Source organism: Mercenaria mercenaria, chromosome 12 (genome assembly GCF_021730395.1).
Source record: "Mercenaria mercenaria strain notata chromosome 12, MADL_Memer_1, whole genome shotgun sequence".
Classification (NCBI taxonomy): domain Eukaryota; kingdom Metazoa; phylum Mollusca; class Bivalvia; order Venerida; family Veneridae; genus Mercenaria; species Mercenaria mercenaria.
Genome location: NC_069372.1, coordinates 61193645 through 61213480, shown reverse-complemented (window position 1 = coordinate 61213480; position 19836 = coordinate 61193645). Strand labels below are relative to the sequence as shown.

Genomic DNA, 19836 nt, shown 5'->3' with positions numbered 1-19836 from the left:
GAATTGTACATTTTTTTTCTGCAAACAATGTAAATTTTAAAATACTGTTACAAATGAAAGGAGCGGTCACGATATCTAGTCAGGCGCATTTCTCACTCTATTTTGAAATGTTGATACTTGTACTAGATTACTTATCACTAAAATTACATTTATCACCGGTAGTATTGTAGTATTGATAAAACTAAAATAATTATTAAATATAGAGGATATCTCGTATACATAAAGTCGGAGTTTCAGGTGGTCAATTAAAAGCTGAAGCTTCTCTATAATTATCAGGATTAGAATCGTCATGAAGTACCAACTATTCTGTATATTTCTGTCGATTCTCGGTCATTATGCGGCTGCCATAACCTACGGTAAAAAAATTTGTATTATTCCATTAGTTAGCCATTTAATATTCTTTCAATATTGTCATCAAGCTTTTAATTTATTTTAAATATGTTAGTAATTTTGAACTAAGTTGAAATCAACTTGAATTGTTAAAACAGACTGCAGGTTTGGGTTTAACGCTGTTTTTCAACAATATATCAGTATAACGGCGGGCAGTAACAGTGTTCCTTGATTATGAACCAGTACAAACCTGTTCTCTGCAAGTAACTGCAAACTTCCACACATGAGTCAGAGGTGGGGGACGAATAATTTCAGACACAATGTCTTTTATCAAATCGCCACGGAGGACATACAGCCCGCCCGATCCGTAGATTTCACACTTGAAATAAATGAATGCCAAAAAAGAACTAGTGATTCGACTGTTTTAAAATCGACTTTGAAAGATGACATATTATACTCCGTACATATTCATGTATACCCACCCAATTATGACTAGACCCACCAGACACGTCTCTTTTTTGACAAATCAGTGTGGATTTTCACAATTTTAGTAGGTCACACAAGAAACATTTCTTTACAGTTATTTCAAAATCAGATCTGTGGTTTAGGAGGAGGTGGCATTTGAATACTTTTCTATTTTATTTTAGCCCTTACAAATCGGAGTATTATGAACACTTTGAAGTTGGTCACCCACGTAACATTTTCAAAGTCGGGTGTAAGTTCTTCACGTGAAGAGTTGCTAAATACTTTATACGGAGACTGGCGTCTATTTTTTGACGAATCAGAATGTTATAAACTATGTGTGGAGGGTCACCAAAAAATTAACATTCCTGTGAATATCTTTCAAAAAAGATCTTAAAAACGGATCATTCGTATGAAATTATTTGAGAGATATTATCACTTTATTTAGCACATTATGCTACTTTAATAGCAAACATTCATATATCATGCGCTAAATTCTGCGGCATCAGGTCACCTTTCTTTGAGGATCAAAGTCGATTTTTCACGAAGAAAATCGTCATTAAACTTATATCAGTATCAAATAGCAAAGCTCGAGTTCGCTCCGACGAGTTTTCACATTCTTGAATACTCGTGCACGCGATGAACAAACTCGATACAAAATAATAAGACAGTTCTCATATTCATTCATTCATTCATTCATTCATTCCACACTCGTACTGGCCTCTACAAACCTCTACAACGCCAACCTTGTTACATCCAATTTTTTGTTTAATTTCCATTTTAAATCTTACAATGTTTTATTCTTTATTTTGCCTAATTTGCATCGTTTGTATGATTTAAGGGCATTTTTACAAGACATTCTATCACACTGTTACCCCTTATTATCAGGGACCCTCTGTTACTTCCAGCCATGGTCTCAGGCATCGACTCACTTGTCCCGTACGGCTATGGGCAATGTTATGATCCTTAGAAAGCCTCCCAGCTGGCTTGCTAAAGACCATTGAATCTACCTAGTAAGCAGACACCACTACCTGAAGTAATGGATGGAGGAGTATTTTGAAAAGTCGCTATTTGACTTAGAAGTGTCCATATGGTATAAGAAAATCCAATATAAACTAAGTACTTATATGTATTTATCATATTTAGAGTACATGGACGAGATATGTAACCAGGACATTGACTTAGGACTGTTTGATTCAGTGAGGTTGAAGCTTACTTCCAGCACCTGGTACAAAAGAAACATGAACTGTTATATCCGAGTTAAAACAGACTCTCTCAGCAGAATCATGTTTTACTTCAAGGTAAGTCTTCTTAAGAAGTCACATAATTTTAACTTTGATGGGTTTAACAACTTTGATGATCATACCGGTATGTTATTCGCCCCACAGAGACTAAATCTATTCCACGCACTAATATTCCTGTCAGACCGCAAGTGGATACCCTATACTATACTCGATATCAACAAAATAGAAATCTATTCCACGCATTAATATTCCTGTCAGACCGCAAGTGGAGTACTGTTCCTCAGTGTGGATACCCTATACTACACTCGATATCAACAAAATAGAAATCTATTCCACGCATTAATATTCCTGTCAGACCGCAATTTGAGTACTGTTCCCCAGTGTGGATACCCTATACTACACTCGATATCAACAAAATAGAAGTCTATTCTACGCATTAATATTCCTGTCAGACCGCAAGTGCAGTACTGTTCCCCAGTGTGGATACCCTATACTAAACTCGATATCAACAAAATAGAAATGGTGCAAGTAACAGCAATCAGATGATAAATTCCGCTTTGACAGTGTCTCAGAAATGCAGATTTCACGAATGTTAAGATCCCTGATTTCATACAAACCCTCTAGCCTATAGACAAATTCATACAATCGCTAATTATAACACAAGTACAACAACCTCCATTTCAAATTTCTTCTCCTGCCCACTATTGCATATTTCAGACATGCAGTATGCGTAATGGCAGCAAGGTGTGTTGTAACTTGATTTTATAACTGTCCTATTTTTTCAGTCTCGTTTTCTTTCTTTCACGTCTCACTATCATTACCTTTGTAAAACTCTTTTGCTTGCACTGACAGTACGTTTTGTCGGTAATACTGAAAGTGGGATAAACAGTAGTCGAATGTTTTGACACATTCGGCATTTTTCACAGAACGTTTCTTATTATTACTCAATATTATTATTAAAATTATCATCAACTTTTCATTTTCGTATTGACCTACTGTAGTATCACCATGGAGTGTTGAAAAGCGATACCACTGTGTACCTAACAGAACATCGTATACATGTATATTTCAAATTAATATATAACTAAAACGTGTGTTAATATTATACAATATTTTGTTTCAGAATTTCGATGTGGATTCGACCTTATCATCATGCACAAATGACTGGTTGGAGGTACGGGATGGTGAATTTTCAACGTCTTCATATGTCTCTGGTAAAAGCAGCCATATTATACGCTTCTTTTGTTTTCTATGTTACTTATTGCAACTTTTTATGTTGTTTCCTTTTTCAGTTTATAACAAATTAATTCACAGGCTCAGAGGAACAACACATTAAAAAGTCAGAACGTCTAAGATTTTGACTAGGTCTAAGACAGGAAAACGAAAGCTTTCGCAACACACATACTCAATACTTTCTTCGAAGACTTCGCCCAAATCGCAGTGTGCAATTTATCTACAAATTTGGTCCGTGAGAAAAAAAAACACTTTTGGGCTCAGTATTTGGGAAAAGTATTAAGAATGTATGGTAGACGATTTGTGTTGAGGAAGGCATTCGTTTTACTGTCTTCCACGGTTTTATATAAGGATCCGGAAGATTAATATTTCCCCCAAACACGCCAATACCGTCAAATACATATCTAAATAGTTGTAATTATCACAGTCCATTGAAAATCGGTAGGTGGCGCTTATGACCTTAAATGTTTTTTTTTAATTTGCAGATATTATGATTTTTAATTATTTAGCGTGTTGTTTACATCAAAAATGATCTTTCCCACAAGGGTCATTTACCTGTATATAAGGAGTTTCTAATAAGAAACTGATGGGTGCTTTGGTATAGTCAATGTCCAATAACAATGCGTACGACCTTTTCCGAAAGGTCATAAAATGTAAATAAACACTATTAAATTTACTGGTCAGCAAAAACAAAAATTGAAAACATTCTGGTAATAATTTGAGTGTAAATACCTGGTGATCGGCAAGTATTTTTTTTTTTTTGTATGTGTGTTTTTGTTTTGTTTTGTGGGTTTTGTTTTGTGGGTTTGTGTGTGTGTGTGTGTGTGTGTGTGTGTGTTTTGTTGTTTTGTTGTTGTTTTTGTTATTTTGTCTAAGTACAATTCGATAAATTAGTATCCCCCGCCGAATCGGTTTGTGATGAGGAATGGCAAAGAAATATATCTGGAGTGTGATTGGTGACGGGGTGGGGGTTACAACTTCACATGTCATGATGATAAATTGATACATTTTCATGGGAGGTTTGAACTTTTTTTTTTTTTTTGAGGTGAGGGTAAAAAATCTTCACATGTTGAAAATAAATATTCATGGAAATAAAAATGGAAAGAAAATGTTGGTGGTGGGAGGGTGCATGGTCGGGATGGTGGGGGTGACTGGGTGGAGGAGCTTTACAACTTTGCATGTTGATAGATATTCATGAAAAAAGTGGGGTGGGGAGGGGGAGGGGTGTGACCAGGGAGGTGGGGGTGACAGGGTGTGAGTACACACATTCACATGTTGATAATAAAAAATCATGGAAAAAATGAAAGAAGTTTGATTTCATTTCACCAATTTGCTAGTTTGTTATGTACAAATATGCGGATTTTAAACAATTGAAAGGCAATCACTCTGAAGATACTAAAGAGATCCAGACGAAATTATGTGTGCACTACCATATTATGGTGATCTAAATTCGATCTAAATTTCATAGTTCTAGGTCAAAACTTTCACATTTTTTTACGTAGAACATAGTTTACAGGACACAAATTTTACATCATAATTATATTTATCTAATATTAAGACTGAAAAGGAGGGTTTGAAATCGTCAAGGGATACAAAATGACCAAAATGGGGACGAGTTGACTGGGGGACGAGTAAACTGTAAATCGTCTACGGGAGGTCACTCCGTATCAGAGTGGCAAAATTGTTTCACTACTAAGGGGATTCGTTTAGGACACAAGCTATTCCACGGATTATACTGTCTAACAGTATAGCTCAGAGCACCTGCACACCCCTTAAGAAAATGGTATCTATTCCATTCGACAACCTGTGGAATTCTTCATCCACCAATCAAAATGTACAGTTTTAATCAGCTGTTAAATGAACTTCACCCCATATATTTACAGGAAGTAAATGTGAAATCAATACAGGCCTGCGGCCGGAAAAATTGTTACCTGAAATGAGCGATTGCCTCCATGTGAGCAATGCCAGAATATAACATAGACTGGCCATTGACTCGAAAAATATATGTATACACTTTCCGGCTGTAATCAATAAGTTCTTTTTTCATTGTTCATATAACTTTGTGAATATATTATAAAACAATTGCAGGAATATATTTAGGTCTGAAATAGTGTATTAATATCATATGGCACGTGATCAACATGTTCTCAGTATCATTGATTTCTACATAGGTTTGTACGGGAAGCAGTGTGGGTATTACATGAGCAGTACAGTGCGTAAGACTTCAGGAAACTATCTGTATCTTAAATTTGTCAGCGACAGTTCTGTCTCGTACGATAGTGGTTTCGACATGGTTCTCACAAGTTACCATACAGGTATGACGCAACTAATTTATCTTTGTCGGTATTAATTTTCACATAAGAAGAAATATGTGGATGAGCATATAGTTGCCGCTTTGTCCGTCCGTCCGTCCGTTAGTCCGTTCGTCACACTTTTGTCAGGAGTATATCTTGAAAAGTGTTAATGGCAGTTGATTGAAACTTCGCATATTCATAGAGGTCATTGAGACAAAGTGCAGTGTCAAAGAATCATAACTCTACCTTACTTAGTTTTTGAATCATCTCCCTTTGTTATACAAAATAAGGCTTGTCCGGAGCATTACGTGAAAAGAATTAATGGCATTTCATTGAAACTTCACAAAATGATAGTGGGCTTTTTTTTTTGGTTTCTAATAAGTCAAACTAGCAATAAATAGTATTCCCTATATATTCTATATAAAACTGACATTTTAATGAGCTACCAAACATAGCTAGACCAATTTTAGAAAACAAATTCTTACTTCTTTTTAAAGAGTTATAATAAAACTGACATAAAATGAAGAGAAAGGTAGGGGTCATGTATCTTCTAAGGGAGATTTCTTTTGTCACATTTGCTTACTGTAAAATCACATCACACATCAAAGTCACACTGCTGTGACCCGGAAGTACTACTCATACTAAAATTGAGTTTCACTTCACCAAATCCAACAACTTTTCTACCAAAATGTCAAAAATACACCGACAATGAAAATTCAAACAGAAAACAGTTTTAAATTAGACCTGTCTGGCCATGCCAAGTTAAAAAATAGTGTTCAAAAATCTGTCCGCCATTACGCAATAGACCAGATGGCTCCTACACTGGTTCCTTTACTGTAGTTAGGCCTAAGACGTTATTCCCCATATTGGGACAAGCACTTGCACCGGGGAGCATCATTCGGTTTTACTGATTCCTTGTTCGAGACTTTGTCAAAATGATGCAATTACAGTTGGCTGTTGACTTGCATATTCTGAAAATTTGCTTAAAGCTGTTAAAAATCAAATTCTAACACTCTTAAATATGTAAAATGTACTTTGTTCCTATAAATAAATAACTATAAACATTTATTATGATCGTTACTTCAATCATACGCCTTTAGATTCTAATAATGTTGAATGTTTTGTTATCTCGAATAATGCATAAAAATGTAGAAAAATTACCATTAGTTTTCCTAATCATAAATATTTCATATACGAAGTCATATGCTATGACAAAAACCTTCTGCATAAATTCACTACTAATTTGATAGTACACGACACCACGACACGCATCACAAGTTCAGGAAAACGCACTTCTTTTCTGTTTTTTTTAGGTTTGTGTTATTCCTACGAGTATTCCTGTGATAATGGCCGCTGTATCTCGGACAGTTTGACGTGTAACGGTTACAACCCATGTGGGGATTATTCCGACTGTAGCGTCATCATTGCTGGTGGCGCCATCGCTGGCATTGCCATTGGATCAGTCGTCTTTGTAACAATTTTGTCAGTAGTTATTGTGATAATGTGTCGCCGGCGTAGACTAGCATATGTGAGTTCTTATATTTGATTTCATAAACAAAAATAGGTACGAATAATTTCATGAATTTATAGCCTTAGATGCTTAACAGTCATGTAGGTCTACTAGACATCGGAAAATAAAATAAAAAGGATTTTATTTCAGTAATATAGAAGTTGAAAAAGAGCAAACTTTCCTTGTAAGAAATGATTTCAGCTGATTCATTCATTTAAGTTACTTTTTTTTCTAGGTCGGGACCGCTGTTCATCAGCCGGTTAATGTGGTGGCGACAACAACAGGGTATAATCAACCAGTACCTCAACAGTACCCACCGCAGTACATTCCTCAGCCCCAACAGGCATATCCTGCCGGTCAATACCCACAATACTGAAAGGATCAGAAATTAATGATTGTGTATCAATAATAAAAGTAAAATCGAAGCATTGATTGCTTCGTTTTAGACATTAAAAATCAGTTTTTCTTTACATATTCGTGGTTATATATAAAACAATTGTGGTTCTGATTCTAATTATTTAAGAATGTGTAACTACATTATCCCCTGATAAACTGGGCTATAATGGAGTAGCACGTGTCCACCCGCCGGTCATTTCTTTCTAAAACAGTTTTATGGATTTTCACTACATATAAATGTTCACCATTATAATACGCGTGATGCATGCACGACCCAGGTAATACGGTCAGGTCACACTGGTCAGTTAATGGTCAAATAGCTTTGCATATTTTCTAAACCAATTGAAAATTTTTGATTTAACTAGCATCATTTGAGCGCACGACGCAAGTTAAAAGTCAAGTTTATTTATAAAACATTTTATCCGCATAAAACTTGTAGGATTTTGTATCCTTACGGCTAATTGTGAAGACCCGGAACAGTTTGGCTAAAATTCCATTACATAAAAGCAGGTTAATACTGTGGTCATTTATATTGCCAAAATAATTATGTAACGCGTGCTATTAAATGGGGAAAAAATGATATAAGCAGTTGTTTTAGAATGTCAAACAAATACTTTCCATTCAACTTCCGTAATAAAGAAGGTAAAGAATCACGAACATTGAAAAAAAGTTTATGTTCTTTAACTGAGAAAGTAAATTGACATCTGTCTCGCATTCATATAGCGAAATCCATAGAAGTTTGACTCCTGTTTCGGCCTAATATATAGTCAGGTGACAGGAGTAGCAAAACCATGCGGAAATGCGCTCCTTGGGGTAAGATTAGATTGAAAAAAAAAACAATTGCTTGGTAACTTTCTTATATTTAGGAGTCAGTGAATTTTGAATACAGAGCTAAAAGTGTAAATTTAAGTGTGAAGGTCGTTATTAATGTTGTTCCTCTGACTGGCGTTTCTTGGTTTGAACCCACAAACACTTGGGGTTCAGGACCTCCTCCGTCGCTCCTGGCAACTGTTAGCCAATATCTTTGCGTTTTAACAGGAACTGATCATAGGGGCGATCATAGAAAAAGTTTTATAACAATTTCAGCATATTTTAAAAATTCTCTTTTTATAAGCAAATCTCTTTATATTACAATAAACTTGGAAATATTAGTCGATTCAACTTTAACATAAGCACCAACATTTTATCAGCCGTCGGGACTGTAACCATTCCGTTAAATGACACCGGTCCTGACAATTGACATTCCGGGTTCGAGTAGAAATCGATAACTTCCATAAATCGATCAATTTTTTTTTTATTGAGCTTATCTACAGTCGCCGGGGTGACTCCTCCAAAAGACTGTTAGTAATGTTAGTGGTAGGAAAGGGCAAGATACAGAAGACGCTCGTATTCCAGAATCTTCCTTAGTTTTTCGTACCAAAATTGATTCGCTTTATACTTCATTCAACCGCATAATTACTAAACGGGGAACGCTTACACGATACGCTTTAATGCTGGTACCCGAAAATGGGCGATACAATGCCTGTATCCAGCACAAAAAAAGGTTCCCAGTGTCAATTTCATACTCGCCTGTCTTGTAGTATGAACAGCAATATTGGTAAAGTGTTCATTTTCAAAATCTAGCAAGGGCGGTTGATTGGAGAGTCCTGACCACATGTAACCATTACCAACACTGTATTTGATCATAGCGAGGGATGTTCGAAATGAATTGCTTATTTCTATCTGGAGACTTCAAATTTCAAGTTAGCCCAAAAGGGCTCATTTCATGCCCTCGAAGTACTCCCCGTGGCTAGAAATGCAAAGTTTCAGCCGATGTATCCACTTCTTGAAGGCGTCACGGTACGCTGATTTGGGCACAGTAATAAGGTACTGATGAATGGCAGATCCAAGTGCCTGTCGGGACTGGTATTTCCGCCCAGCAAGGAATGATTTCAATTTCGGAAACAAAGAGAAATCACATGGGGCAAGGTCTGGGGAATACGGGGGGTGAGGCAAAACAGTTACTTTTTCTTTCTTCAAAAACGCCGTAACTATTGCGGAGGTATGAGCGGGGGCATTGTCATGTAGAAGACGGACATGTTTAAAACCAGTGGCAGGGCGTCGTTTCTGATAATACTTTTTCAGTTTCTTCAGTACTATGTCTTTGTAGTACTTTCCGGTGATGCTTTGCCCTTTTTCACCGGCACTTTTATTGCGACTCCTTCACCAGAGAAGAAGATTGCATACAAAACCTTCTTTGCACTCAAAGAACGTTTGGCAATTATTGGGCGTTTGCTGTGTTTAGTGGCCCAGATCTTATTGCTAACCTTTCTGACGGGTTCAAAATAATGGACCCAGGTTTCATCACCTGTGACGACATTGGCAAACTGCTTTTTGTCATATTTTGGAAACATTTGAAGCAACTTTTTGGCCACTTTAATCCGTTGCCTCTTTTGCTCATCAGTCAACAGATGTGGCACCCATCTAGCAGAAATCTTTCTGACTTTCAAATGCTTCTTCAAAATAAGGTGAACCGTTGACAGTGATATGCCTACCTTTCGTGCAATATCACGAACTGTAAATCTGGCATACCCTTCAATGATTTCCTTTATTTTGGAAACTTTTTTTAACTTATTTTTTTAAACCAGATGATAAATGTTTTCACAGGTTGTTCATAAACAAAACAATCTGCGCAAAACTTCGGATTTTTGCTCGATTTTTCAAACTGAAGATTTTGTTAGCGAATATTTCAAAACATAACGATCGTTTTTGGCCCAGAAATTGAAAGTGTAAGCCATGGCCATTCCTTAACAAAACTGTCAAGTTGATTTACAAGAATTGGCTTCGTTTTAATAGAAATAAATGAAAAACTTTACCTACCGATTTACAGCTGGGTTAAATTTCCAGCGGGCGTCAGGATAGCCGGTTATCCAGTGTGTTCTTGGCTGATATGTATACTTCTATCATTCCCTATATACGTTGGGGAAGGACGGTAGGTGCGGGTAAGAATTTTTACGGCACTCTGTACCTAACTGGCAGCCAATGGAACACCTATACAGGGATAATTCTATAATGGTGGTACTGACTATGTGAGCTGCCGTGTTCTGAAAATGCATTGTCTCATATCACTAAACAAAGTATTGCACTTGTGTATACATAATAATCTTAAGGTAACCAGGCAATTCACGAGGGTTTTGGTGGTATCGCTGATCAAGCACCATTTTACATGAACTTTTTTACGGAGTTGTGCATACCCAAACCTCCAAACATAGTTCCCATGCATTAGTGTCTAAATATTGCACCGAGATTCCTGCAACAGATTATTCATTTTGTTATAACAAAGTCACCGACCATTGTCGAAATGTATGCAATGTATCTAAAGTTATCCTTTGATGTGTGAACAGCACTACTTCGGTTTTATTTGCATGCAGCCTCAGCTTGTAGACTGGCATCAGTCGTTAGAGTCATGTAAAATAAACCGCTCTGCCATAAAATCTTCTTAAATAGCACTCTCTGAATTTTTTTTACAACTTACCTCTGACTCTGTTGAGATAAGCCTAGTGAGAAAAAGGGTTTTCTGAGAAAATGTCAGTGTCAGTATGAAGAAAGAATACTTTATCTCAACAGACTGTAAGTCTACCTCAGCTTGTTGCAGTTCATCAACGAGACGATATTGTCATGGCAACTCAGATAACGATTCAACATCTCATTCCTAGATAATAGGTATATTGTAACAGTAGCTTGGTCTGGGGTCATTGGATTTTGCCAGCCCGTGACCTGCATCAACCGGGGCGCTCAAGCGCCTGTTGTGATCCGGGCTGATAAAATCTACGACAGCAGTATGCAACAGTCCTGATCAAACTACTGTTGTAATGGCTCATTTATTTGTAAAAAGTATTTTACAAAAAAAAATTAAAAAATACCATTCTGTAACGTACGGGTTTTTATTTTTACTCGGATGTTTTTCATTTAGCACGCCTTTTGGAAGGCCGTGGCCATTTTACTGGTAATTTGTTAATGCGCGCTAAATTCCCGCGCTTCCTTTACAGAAGAGATTCATTGGTCAAAAAGCGTTATAAATTGTTCAGAATTTAAAACAAAATATTGTCAAATGTTTTGCTGTTAAGTTCTTCCTTAAACCAGGAGCAGCTTAGTCAAAGTACAGTTGGGAGCATGTTTCTCAGTCAGCGAACATGACCCATTTAAATACGCCTTCACCACCTGATCTATGTCTGTGCTTGATAAGGGTACATGACGAACATGTGACGCATGAAAAATCTTCAATAAAAGATTGTAGGTCGATGGTGTGTAGTTCGTCTTCTGTACTGGAGCTTGTACACTGAAAAATGGTCAACTGTTGCCAGTATGATCACTACGACTCGATATATGATACAAGGCTCTCGAGTATGAACTCTAACGTATGACTGCGGACATGGGATAGTCCGCATACATGCTGATTCCTGCCAAAGGACTGGAAAATACCAGTATATCTGGCAGCGTGCAAGTTTGGCCGTATTCAGTTATCCTGCAATAATGTTAATTATCATTTTTCAACTGCGAGAAGACCGTTATCTATATATCACTTACCAGACGCATTGCAAATTCATTGATATGTATGTGACAGCCTATGCATTCAGTTGTTAAACGAATTGTCACGACTAGTTGTAATGCCTCGCAGTATAATTTGCAGACTTACATAATTATATTAAAGAGTCACTCCCCTGCTCTGTGTCTTGCCATACTGAGCCACATGTTTTATCAAGTAGCATTTCGGTATGTTAACCATATACACGTTTTGTCAATAGTACTCTCATCATACTAGACCAAAGTGGACATACTTCTAGCTCGACTATTCGAAGAATATGGAGGGATATTGAGTATTGTACTCGCTATGGCATCGGCGTTTCGTTTAGGTTAAAGTTTTATAAGTTTTATTACCAGCTTCTCCATTAACCATTAACTGCTGTCCCTATAATGATCAAACTTTACATGAGGGTTGGTCTTAAAGGGACAGATATATCTTGGTATAGGGTCAGGTACCTCAAAGGTCCAGGTCATCGGGATCAAAAATTGTAGTAGTGCTAAAGTTTTATAGCTAGCGTCTCAGTTTGCTTCTCAATTTCACTTAAATATCACTTTAATATACTGACCCAAACACTCTTCTTCTACTCGACCACCCCTCTTCCCTCTTTCAAGCTAGTACACACCTAACCCCACTGCCCACTGCCCCCACCCCAATGTTTTTAGGTATTCCGCATGCCCTTCCCCTATTCCCCACACACTTCTATCCCTCACACCCTCTTCGCTCCCTTCCTCGAAACATTTTTTACATTCCATACACTCAGATCTTATCATATTTCTTCCCTCATACATCTCAGCCTCAATCCGATCCCATACCCTATCCCACCCAATCTAAAGATTGTTTACCCACACTTCCCTTAAAAACTTAAAAAACGTTTTTAACATTTTTCATAACTACCTTAAATCTCATGGATTCTTAGTATTCTTCGTACTCCACCTCCCCCATACCAACTCCTATTTCTACCCCCACACAGGCATCATTTTTTTAAATTTCTTCCACTCGCATATATAATAGTCATAGACTGGTAAATATTGTTGAATAGTCGGGCGCGCTGTCCTTCCGGCAGCTCTTGTTTCTGAAGAGAAACTGCGGGGATCTTTGTTGCTATTATGAACCTGGTGGAAAAAGAAAAAGTACACGACCCTTTTTTATGCCAGCCAACATTTGTCAAGATTTTATAGGCCACTTTCCATTAAGCACATCAAGTTTAAAAATAAGCGGCCAGTCTTAACAGTTGGCACTGTTTACTACATAAAACAGTAAAAAAAAAGGTGATCTGATTGAAAACATTGTTTTTATTTTTTATCAGACTTTTTGTTCAGATGTTTATAAAGAAATCTGACATTCCCACTGACTTTGAAATGACTCAATGGCAAATACCTGCTGTGACCACGCCAGTTACGATATTTGAAAGGTTTTACCCTTTCGAACTAATCAGACATAAACAAGAAAATGAAGATTGTGGTCGCATCATAGTGGGTCATAAAATTAAAACAGATAACACAACTGTTATTACAGATAACAAATGTTATTGCGAAATTTAGATTACAGATGTACGACATAACGACAGTGACACATTTATATTTGATACTGTGTTAACATAGCTTGGATTTTGCATATAAAGTGTTTGAATTTTGTTAATATTTCGAAAACGCACACAACCCTAGGAAGTAACAGGAGAATTTAGATTGAAAATTCTATTAACATTGTCCTTCTTTTAAAGGGATTTAAAGAAAGGGTTTTGTAGAAATTAATATATCATTGAAATATACATCGGAGGTATTAGTCGTAATAGATCCATAATGAAGTTTCTTTTGCTTGTATATCTGGCTTCGGCGTTTTGTTTCTGCAACGTGGGAGCTCTTTTGACTTGTAAGTACTGTAAATAATTGAATATATATTTCTGATTGTTTCTAAAATACTGATTTTTTTTCTCTCTCAGATGTGCTGACAAAATTAGTGACTTGGTAGAATGCCTTTGTTCTGATTATTTAAGAAGTTAATTTGATTCGCTCAGCGACTGAACGGGTTCGAAACTGCTTCACTCATTACTTATTTCTAACATCATTTGGTTATAATTGTACGTCGAATGATAAAAATAGAATTATTTCATTTCAGATTATATGGACAATTACTGTAATGGTACTTTGGACATATCGTATCTAGATGCAGTGCGGCTGAAACTTACACATAGAAGTGCTTATAAATCAAATATGAATTGTAACCTGCTGATAACATCAATGAAATCATTGGATAGGTTCATGCTTTATTTCAAGGTATGATTTAGAAACAAATATATACATATGAGCATATAGAATAATGTAAACCATGAAGGATCAATCACAAAAAAAAATCAATCTTGTCAGATTACTAACCCGGTAGCAGCGAGATTTCGAGTCCCTTTAGAAACATAACTGATCGCGGTCAAAACAGTTTTGGTGTAGTGATGTCAAAAGAACTACTGGCAAATTTAAAACTTTGTTTTCGAAAATTATAGCGTTTTGATGAATATTTTCATAAGCGTACGCCGTACTGTTAAGACAAACATTTTTATTCATGCTTTTCACGATCCACAGAATCTTACTTATATGAGTTTTAAAGAAGACCATGACTCCTAAAAATTAAAAGATATTAATTAGCTTAACAGACTGTATACTGCATGTTGAAAAGAATGCTCTTAATCAGATGAGAAACTTGAACTTTTTTTCAGGATTTTGATATTGAAAGTAACATGGGGTGTACACATGATTGGCTAGAAGTACATGATGGCAACAGCATTTATTCTCCATATGTGTCAGGTATGGACTTTGGTTAATTCACACGACAGGTATATTTATCTCTTTACACTGCCGATATACAGCACCTATATCCAGTATACAGTGGTTTATTTACTATTTAGACTGTGGTTGTGTGTATGATTTAGACTCACCATTATTTTTTTCTGCACCGCAGACTATTTTCTTGTCCCATGCTCACACACAAAGAGGCATTTAACTGAAATTCAGACAGGTTTATGTCAACATTTCGCACGTGAAATGTTGTGATATACCAAATATAGTGTTGAATGGTAAGAGGAAGATCTTTTTAAATGACTGGCTGAAATTAAGATACAAGGCGAAACACCACAGAGCGGTGAAGGTTAACAAATCTAAGAATAATATGGCGCCTTTACTCATTAATATTTTCTTTTTAATTTTTCAGTTATTAAATGGCTTAACTTACGTTCAGTATTGCAAAACGGTATTGTTATGCGTACTAGACCTGGTACAAGTTCCCTCTCTTATTTTAAATGAAATACCTTCCAATACCAAACAATCCCGGAAATAATATATACATGCATACATTTATATATTTAATACTGATTTAAGATGAGGCTTTTGCTTATAATACATACACATGTCTTTTGGATGAGTGAATGAGAGCTGCAAACTCTAGCGAACTCTTAAATTTTTCTATAACGTTGCTTGTTTTTGATTTTTGTCGTGTAAAACCTCCCTGAAAATTAGTTTGCATGTTATATTTATGCTATATACACTTTGTATGTGTGTTACCTTTCCAGAATAAAGAATTTTATTTATTTATTATTATCATCGTCATTGTTATCATGATTATTATTTCATGGCTGAAATGAAAGGCATTTTGTACAACTGAAAAAAAAAAACACGATATTAAACATTCATTCACGTGGACATTTTGATAGGATGCAAGCGGCTATGTCCGGGTTTGAATTATCGTTGAACTTATAATATACATGTATATTTTCTTACTTGCAGATGGGACTCCATCAGCCAGTCAATGTAACCGCCACGACAGCGATAAACTACGGTGCAGGCTACAACCAACCTGTGCCACAACAATATCCACCTGTGTCATATCCTACTGGACAGCAATATCCCTCTTCCCAATATCCTAATCAACCTTATCCAAATTAAAGACGTCTGGGGTTTTGAACATAATTATCGGCATGACATGTCAACAATACTTTAATGTTGGTGCACTTTACATGCCGTTGAAATAGTAAAACAATCATGTTTTGTATTATCTTAAGTATCACATGTCATTGACTTGATTGAAATTTAATGCGTTTTATTTAATATTTATGCTATGTAACCAGTGGTCACGGATTTAGTATAAAGTATCATGACTGACTTTCACCAACAATTACCTTACTACTTTCACATGTGTAAAAGAATCAAAGGTCGACAGAATGACTTAAACACATTGTCATATGCATAATCACATTTGCCGGGGACTGACGTTCAAATGGGCCAGTTCATTTCATCCAGCCTGGTATACGAGGCAAGAAAATCATTCTCTTCGGTTTTAGAATAAGAGTAGCGATTCTTCGGTTTCAGAATAAGAGTAGCGATTCTATTCGGTTTTAGAATAAGAGTAGCGATTCTATTCGGTTTTAGAATAAGAGTAGCGATTCTCTTCGTTTTTAGAATAAGCGAACGCTCCTGCGTACTCCGGCCATGTAAGTAATAAATTTCTGTTATGACCTGTTCTAAATAAGTCAGCAATTTTTGCCTGTGATATGTTTCTACCTTTACGGGTATTATCAACATATTCCAAACGTTTATCAGAATTTATATCGCGAAAATATATTATTTCCCGCTAAGCCAATCTCACATGACCGGTGTAATGAAGTATTTCGACCCCCATAGAATAATGACCTCCCGGTCATAGTATTATGACCTCCAGATTATAGTACTATGACTCCCCCACATGAAGTAAACTGAACCTCACAAAGAATATTGATTCCCATAAAAAAAACGATCCCCGGTCATTTGGTCAAATTTAGTGATAACTCATGTATCTAAGGCCTAATTGCTGCATTTTATGCCCCCACTCTGAGGAGGGGGGCATATAGATTTGCCCTTGTCCGTCCGTCCGTCCTTCCGTTTGACCATTAGCCCCAGATACCATTACTTGACAGAAATCAGAGCATTCCGCAACGGGAAAAGGGATTCTATTTCTAGACGCTGTATCTTGGTGTATACATTTTTTTCAGGAAAATAACAATTCACAATACGTTCACAAAACACACCAGTGTCAATAATCCCTGCAAACTTCGGTATGAAGTAATTCTTCAGAAGAAAACTGCACAAGAAACTGCTAGCATAGAACTTAGTATTAATAGAAATTGCAATACTTAGCGGTGGCAGTAAAGTACGGTAGCGGCAACAATAGAAAGTAGTAGTAGTAGTAGTAGTAGTAGTGGCAGTGGTAGTGGCATTTGCAGTAGCAGCAGCAGCAGAGGAATAAGTGACAGCAACAACAGCAGCAGGAGAAGAAGAGGTAGATGTACAAGACGTATTAGTGGAAGCAGGTATAGTAGTATCAGTAGTAGCAGTTGTAGTAGTAGTAGTAGTAGAAGTAGTAGTAGTAGTAGAAGAAGAAGAAGTACATGTAGTAATAGCAATAGAAGTAGCGGCACCAGTAGTAGTAGTACAATCAAAATGTTAACTATTGGCAATGGAGGATATTAGAGTTGTAGATCTAGTAAAATTGTCCGTTAGGTTTGGTGGGGATCACTTTTTAATAGATATTATCGTCGAAAGTCTTTTTAGGAGCCGGTGTTTTACACGGAAAGAGTAACTTTTTTAAATAGAATAATGTCCGGGAATCGATATTGTATGAGAGTTCGAATGTAGTAATTTCGGCAGTGAGTATTTTACATGGAAGGAGTCACTTTTTCTATAGAATAATAACCGGGGTCGTTATTCTATGAGATTTGAAGGGAGTCATCTTTAGGGAGTCAGTATTTTACTTGGAGGGGTCAGTTTTTCTATAGAATAATGACCGGGGGTCGTTATTCTATAGAGTTTTCAAAGGGAGTCAGTTTTTTATAAGGGGAGTCAATATTTTACAGAAAAGGAGTCACATTTTCTATAGAATTATGACCGGGGGGTCGTAATTCAATGGGGGTCGAAATACTTCATTACACCGGCACACAACGGAGTACATTAGAAATGCTCATAGGCTTTACTTTTACACAGGTATTTGTCTGTGAAAGATATATTTCTTGTAAACAAACACATTCGGGATATCTTCAAGATTCAAAAGTTCTTACTACGACCATTGGTAACATTTTACTTGGTATATAACACTCATGTACAATAAAGACAAAAATACTTGGAAAACCATGATCATAATGTATGTGTGATGTTCCCACATCATAAACGTTCCAAAATGTAAGAAATGGCTCACCTCAATGGCGTATAAAGATAATAAATCGAATTTGGACATGCTAAATATGTGTTGGAGACTTTAAGAAGGTATTTTTAAACCTTGAGCTTCCTCATTTGGTTTCCTATAAAAATCAAATTCAGTCGGTAGAATTTAAATCTGTAATGAAATACTCTATTTTGAACGCATATTTCAGCTATATCACTGTTTTTGTCATCTACTAATGTATACGATAATAATTATTTGTTTCTCTGCCTTTTTGTTGTATTACTTATTGAAGTAATATAAGTTACACCTAAAGTTGTCATGTATTATGACCTGAAAGAAATAAATGAAATTGAATTGAACATTTTAATGAGAAAAAAATGATGCAAAAAAGCGCTCGACAACCTTTGTGTTGTTTGTTATTTTTTTTATCAATGTTGGACTATCGTAAGTTGCTAGAATTCTGTACGCAGGACATTAAAACATTACATTTAGAAGATGTTACACATGCCCGGAGGTTCTTCATTGTCACAGTGCTCCCACATAACTGGAATAGCAAAAGATATTGCCACCAGATTTGATTCTTCCAATGACTACCATATGAAGTTAAACATAATTTTATATCTATCTATTGTCTTTTCAACGGTTCGATGAATCAATATAGATTTTGAAGGATATATAATTAGCCTACTAAATTATGTGATACTTTAAATGAACGATCACAATTAACTACATCATTTCCACTTATCTTTCTATAAGCTAGGGTTTCAGAAATCTGCAAATCTATTGGTAGCCCATTACCAATATATTTGTCTGGTAGCCTGAACATTTTGGCTAGTGCTTACTAGTATACTACTGTTGGATGGAATGCGGTTCATCGTTCGGATGCTTCAGTATTTAACAACCCTGGCTAACGCCCTCGTGGTTCAATTCCTTCAGACGATAAACCACTCGAAGGCCTTGATTATTTGTTAAGTAGATACGTTTACGTTACTTCTTTTTTAATGTCTTAAAATGTTGCAGGGATCTGTTTCTGTTTGGTGGTATCTGTTTCTGTATGTTTTTAAATCAGAGTTAGGGTCACACGGAAATGCGGTGTTCTTTGCTGCCATTTTAACATATTCCTGTCTTTTTGTGCACGCAGTTCAAGACTTAAGGTAATACCAATTAACACATAACTTACTGTACTTGCTTTCAGTTTTAGTCACGTTCACATTTAAATTTCATTACATCTGTCTAAATGCATTTGCAGCCACTTCCGGTACTTAGAATAAATGTTGTCTGCACGTATAACTCTACTTAAGCTTGGTTATGTGTTATGTACCCCCATTAAGTTCATCTAAATGAACATCTCAACAATAAATAAAGGTCGTTCATTTATAAGTCAAGGTTTTCCAAACCCGTTCAAAATATTTCCCTTTATCATAAAATATATGGAAAAGTAAATTTCTGCAATTTTTTTTCCTTCAAAATCTAACACAAAATAATGAAAAAAAGACTTCTCTACGGTTCGACATTCACACTGAATTCTCATGATGGGCATGTCTGATTATCATGTAGGAGAAACAATACTGAATGAAATTTGGATCAAAGCTAAAATCTATATGAGACAGTTACATAATAACTAAA

The 19836-nt window shown here is 36.1% G+C and overlaps 2 protein-coding genes across 2 annotated transcripts; both read left to right on the top strand.

The window, feature by feature from the left end:
- The first annotated feature begins 157 nt into the window (after nt 1–157).
- On the top strand, nt 158–7543 carry LOC123535482 (cubilin-like). Its single transcript, XM_053520194.1, has 6 exons — nt 158–356; nt 1939–2093; nt 3160–3250; nt 5441–5584; nt 6877–7091; nt 7309–7543. The coding sequence occupies exons 1-6, from the start codon at nt 290–292 to the stop codon at nt 7447–7449; spliced, it is 813 nt and encodes a 270-aa protein (XP_053376169.1). The 5' UTR covers nt 158–289; the 3' UTR covers nt 7450–7543.
- Nucleotides 7544–13516: 5973 nt separating this feature from the next.
- LOC123535123 (astacin-like metalloendopeptidase) lies at nt 13517–14870 on the top strand. The gene is made up of 3 exons (XM_053518873.1): nt 13517–13902; nt 14149–14306; nt 14741–14870. The coding sequence occupies exons 1-3, from the start codon at nt 13833–13835 to the stop codon at nt 14843–14845; spliced, it is 333 nt and encodes a 110-aa protein (XP_053374848.1). The 5' UTR covers nt 13517–13832; the 3' UTR covers nt 14846–14870.
- The last annotated feature ends 4966 nt before the right edge of the window (nt 14871–19836 follow it).